The 5,000-nt window shown below is 42.9% G+C and overlaps 1 protein-coding gene across 2 annotated transcripts in view; it reads left to right on the top strand.

Moving 5' to 3' along the window:
• The window catches only part of Lmo4 (LIM domain only 4), a 17,047-nt gene that overhangs the window by 10,665 nt on the left and 1,382 nt on the right, over window positions 1-5,000 (top strand). For both annotated transcript variants that reach the window (XM_021157962.2, XM_021157963.2), the window contains exons 3-4: window positions 272-368; window positions 729-884. In XM_021157962.2, the coding sequence (XP_021013621.1) occupies window positions 272-368; window positions 729-884 (253 nt within the window). The remainder of the gene's footprint in view (window positions 1-271; window positions 369-728; window positions 885-5,000) is intronic.

The raw sequence follows: 5,000 nt of genomic DNA, 5'->3' as shown, positions 1-5,000 counted from the left end.
GTTTTGTATTTGGCCACAGGTAGAAGTCAATATTTTGGTTAACTCTGAGCTGTCCTCTTCCTCTGATGAAGGCAGAAGTTAGCTGGCTTTCCCCAAAAGGATTATGTAAATCACCCCAAAAATGTGAAGTGGGAGTTCCTCGGAGTTTTGAGAATTCGTCTTCTGTTGGATAATATTCCAGAAGGGACAGCCAGAGGGTCACTGGGTCTGACTTTCCCCTTTCTTAGCATTGGGATTGCTTACCGGTGCTAACCATCCTTCTTTGTTGCAGGTTATTTGGGAATAGTGGTGCTTGCAGTGCCTGTGGACAGTCGATTCCTGCAAGTGAACTCGTCATGAGGGCCCAAGGCAATGTGTATCATCTCAAGGTACCATTTGCATCTCTTTAAAACACCATACCATTCCTACAGGGGATAGAAAGAACATTTCTCCTCGGTGACCAGTCCTGTCTTCAAGTCCCAGACACCAAACGCTGTGATGGACACAGCAGTGTGTGATATCTGTGGTTGCCCCGGCACACACAGGCACACTTCCTTTAGCACGAAGATGTGTCCTCTCCTTCCTTCTTGTAGACTGTCGAGTAGACTGTGTTTGGGCTAGCTTCGGGGCTCATGTCAAAGGAAGTAAAACACCAAAGCCTGAATCTTGTTGTACTTGACAGACGCTTGCTTAAAAGCTGCTGGTAAAGTTGTTGTTGTTGATTTCCGTGGGTCTCTTTTCCTCCGCAGTGTTTCACATGCTCTACCTGCCGGAATCGCCTGGTCCCAGGGGATCGGTTTCACTACATCAATGGCAGTTTATTTTGTGAACATGATAGACCCACAGCCCTCATCAATGGCCATTTGAATTCACTTCAGAGCAATCCACTACTGCCAGACCAGAAGGTGACTATCCAGCAGTTTGTAATAAGCTTCATTAGAACAGGTTGGCTAGCTGAGCCTGGTCACGGTGTGAGTATTCTTAGGTGGTTGCAGTTGACATCTTTTTTTTTTTTTTTAAAGGAAGTTCAAAGGGCATCCAATACAGGGAGTATCCATGAGTGCAATACAAATTGTGGATCCTTTGCCATTAAAATGGCATCATTAGTTTTGAGTTGCTTATGTATCCCCAGCTCCGCCCATGTTGAACATCGGGGTCCCTGTGCAAAGACGGGTGAGATACCTCACCACAAGCAAACACTTCCCTACAGCTGGTCATTGCTTCCTTCTGTGAGCTTTGCAACTTGAAGAGTAATGTATTAGGGGGTGACAGAAGGGAAATTAGAATATTGATGTTGGGAGACAAGAAGAAACGTTTTCAGTGGTGAGGGATGATTTCTACATCTGTGGGAGCAATCTCAAGGTCTTTCTTCAAGATGCAATATAAGGCACGGTGGCTCCAAAAGGAGCAGTTTTTCAAGACGTTCTGTGATGTCCAGAGGAGGCCATTTTGCTCATTGGTAGTTGGGTACAATTTGAGTAAGTTACAACTCCTGAAACAAAGTTCTTGTTCTCGCTAGCCGCTCTGTGCCACTAATGGCTCCATTAAAGGTGACAGATCTTGAGTCTTGATCCACAACTTGGAAGTTCTTGGGCCCGAGTTAGAAATGAGAAAATTATACAAGTATACAAATCACGTCCTGTTAGGAGGCACTTTAGAAGGAAAATTGGTGTTCAACAGTTGTCCAGAACCCCCCAGCCCTGGATAGTTTCAGATCTATTTTAATCTCCTTAATAAGTCCTATAGCTATGCAAGTGAGTGCATTTTGATAACTGCTGTGCCTAATTTGTAACAATTACTGTCAACCTTCAGTTAAGAGACTGTTCATTCCACCCTGGCCCAGAAAAGAGTGAAATGTACGACTCGTGTGCGTAATTTTACTCACATCATATTTCATACTGATTATGTATTGATGACATTGATTCATTTACTCTTTACTGCGCCACTTGCATGGATATTAAATCTTATTGACCACAGATGAATTTTAATTTCAGATTGGTGATAGATTTTTCCATCAGCTCTGATAGTGTGTTTGACTTTTTCATCATTAACCCAGGCAATCACACAGCACTGAGTTATTGCATTGAAACAAAAAGTGTACACTTCACTTGCTAATTCCTTATGGATTTGCAGTGGGGACTCCATTCATGTCTATTGTAAAGATCGCACATGTGCGCGGTCATACACACACACACACACACACACACATCTGTATATAGAAATTTAGCAAGCTTCTGAAGTCTAGCAGAAAAGCATTAGGCTTTTTTGTCTTCTATAATGCACTGCATTCTTGCTGAGGTGGAGAAGCACACATATTAGAAAGTTTTAACTCTGAAACTACGCTGCTGTGGTAGAGCGGTCATATTTGCCCTTCTCCCCAGCTTAGGTTTATGGGGTTGCTTAAAATGTTTTCTTTATTTGGTAAGTGTTAATTACATGAGATTGTGCAGTTTTATTTAATTTACTAATAGGGGCGGAATACAGAGCAACCATTTAAGAATCAGAATGTTAGATTTTTTTTTTAAATTGCAAATTAGCCAGTTACCTCATGAGATGTGGGGAGACTTCTTTAAGGACTGCCAGCACCCAGAAGGACTTACAGGTTTTTATTTTAATTTGAATTTTAATGAAGTTAGTCTATAGGATGGAGTGGAGAGAGCAGTGAATGAGTAATGTAAATATTTGGAGATACACATTTTGAACGAGAGGCAAGGCCATCTCTAATTACAGAAGGGCTCCACATAAGATGGTGAATTCCACTGCCCCTCACCCCCCTCACCCCCCCATTCATATAAAAGCTTAACACATTCCCAAAGTGTGTCTTAACCTGCTATGATGCTAGTTTTATGCTATTTCCCTATTTAGTCTCTCTGTCTGTCTCTATGTCTCTATCTCTGTCTGTCTCTCTCTCTCTGTCTCTCTCTCTCTGTTTCTCTCTCTCTCTCTCTCTCTCTCTCTCTCTCTCTCACACACACACACACACACACAGAGTTACAGCTTATTCTAGCATGGGGAGAACAGAAGGATGGAGGGAGGAGATGGTTGGGGTGTTAGATTGTGAAGACTTGCCACAGGCAGTGGCCATGGTAGCCAAGTTCAGGGGACACTTTAGAAAGGCGAGCAGGACTCTGGTAGCACCTTCTCGTGTGTGAGCTGATGTCTGTGAAGGGGTGTCAGGAAGGGAAGACAGTCGCTTTTGCCTGTGTTGTACCTTCCATCTGAGGCCTCTGTTTCCCATGCCTCGATCAGGAGTTGTAGGGTATTCATATTGGAGCACAGAATATGGTTCAAGCGATGAAGACGAATCTGCCAGTGTATATTTTCTTAATGTTGGAAAGTCCCTTACTCCTAAAACACAGGGAGACAGGTGGCCTTCAGAAATTAATTGCACATAAAAGGCATAAGGAAATAAAACTTAAGGAAATAATCCTGCCGGGCACTGGTGAGGCGCTGTGTTTTGGGGGTGGTGTTAATTAAGCACATTTCCCTGTTGGCACGAATGTCTCACATTTTTGCCCTTGGTGCTCCGCTCACCATGAGCACAGTCAATTCACAAGGTAGTTTTTGTAAATAAAGGTTCTGGGCAGGCTGACTTTGGTCCAGAGAGATATTAATGAGAGGGTAAGAGGGAAGAGCTAATGAAACCACGCTTCCTAGTGGAGCATAAACTGCTTTTTTTGGAGAATGCTTTAAAATGATTTTCCCCGAAACCCCGTGGCGTTTCTTTTCTATGGGAGATGAGATGAGGAGAGATGACGAATACTTCCATTTCACTATTTTCTTTTCTCTCGCTCGCTTGCGCTCTTGAGTTTGGGGGTTGAGAAAAAATTGGATATTTATTTTGGCCATTTTCCTCCCATTCGTAGAACCAATTACATTTTAGTACATGACGCATAGTAAATATACTTAGCCATCTTCTGTCTTACAAGCAATGAGTTGAGTATCTGGATCGCCCTTTAAAGGCAGTTCATTGAATGAGAAACCTCAGCCCCATCTTTGGGTCTTTAAACTTTTGTCCTCCTGAAGTCTGTTTATGGCATTAGGAGTGTGGTGTTCAGTTACTGTGTGCAGCTTGGCTTTTGTATAGTCTGAGGAAACTAAGGTTTTCAATTGAAATCTCATATTGACTAAAGTCTGGGTCCAGTGGTGTTTGAGAACCGACATGGTCTCTTGGCTTCTGTCATTTGGAGGAGGCTTGAGTAGTCCCCAAACCATGGTGCTTTCTAAAATATTAGAAGTCAGGACTCACCTTTTCCCTTTGTAGATAGATTCCTGCCTGCTCTGGAATTCTTTTCTTACATTCAAAGGTGTAACGGAACTTTGTGCTTTAGTGGGAGGAAGATTTAGCAAAGCTTTCTAGGTTATGTATCACTTCACAGCTTCCTGTGGTTACATAATTGGTGTTGTATACGTCCATCTTGGAGGACATCTGATGCTCATTTATTAAATATGCTTGCTGGCTGCTGGTGCGTCTTCGTTCTGGACAGACAAATTACCTTTCTCACACTGGGCTTCCACTCTGGGGAGTTGAGCCTACACCACTTTAATTAGCTCGGAAGTGGGGCTTGTAGACTTGGGCCTTTGGTAAGTTAGGGGAAGGCTGAACAGAGAACTTCCTGAGATGCTCCACGTGTAATTTAGAGAAACCCTTCAAACCCTGAGTGACATTATTCCACGTTGGTAATTGCATACCGCTTGTGTCTGGCAGCTGTGTGTTGCCTTTCATACCCTCACATGTTGGAGCTAGGGTCTCTCGCTGGACCGTGCCCTTCCGTCTATCACACATCCTGTGTGCTGATTTCTATGCCTGTAATATGTATGTAACATTATGTGACAAAGAGAGCAGACTGAAAAAAATTATTCTATATTTGCATATAGAATTTGTTACACACGTGCCCTAGAGGAAGAAGCCAACATGGGTGAAGGGTTTCCATGTGAAGACAGCAGAGTAACAAACACCATCTCATTCATACTGTGTAATGTTTTGGGCTTTGTTACCCCTACCTTTTTTTTTTTTTTTT

The sequence above is a fragment of the Mus caroli genome, chromosome 3 (assembly GCF_900094665.2).
Source record: "Mus caroli chromosome 3, CAROLI_EIJ_v1.1, whole genome shotgun sequence".
Classification (NCBI taxonomy): Eukaryota; Metazoa; Chordata; class Mammalia; order Rodentia; family Muridae; genus Mus; species Mus caroli.
Note: the sequence above shows the minus strand (reverse complement) of the source record. Positions and strands in the feature narration are given on the sequence as shown.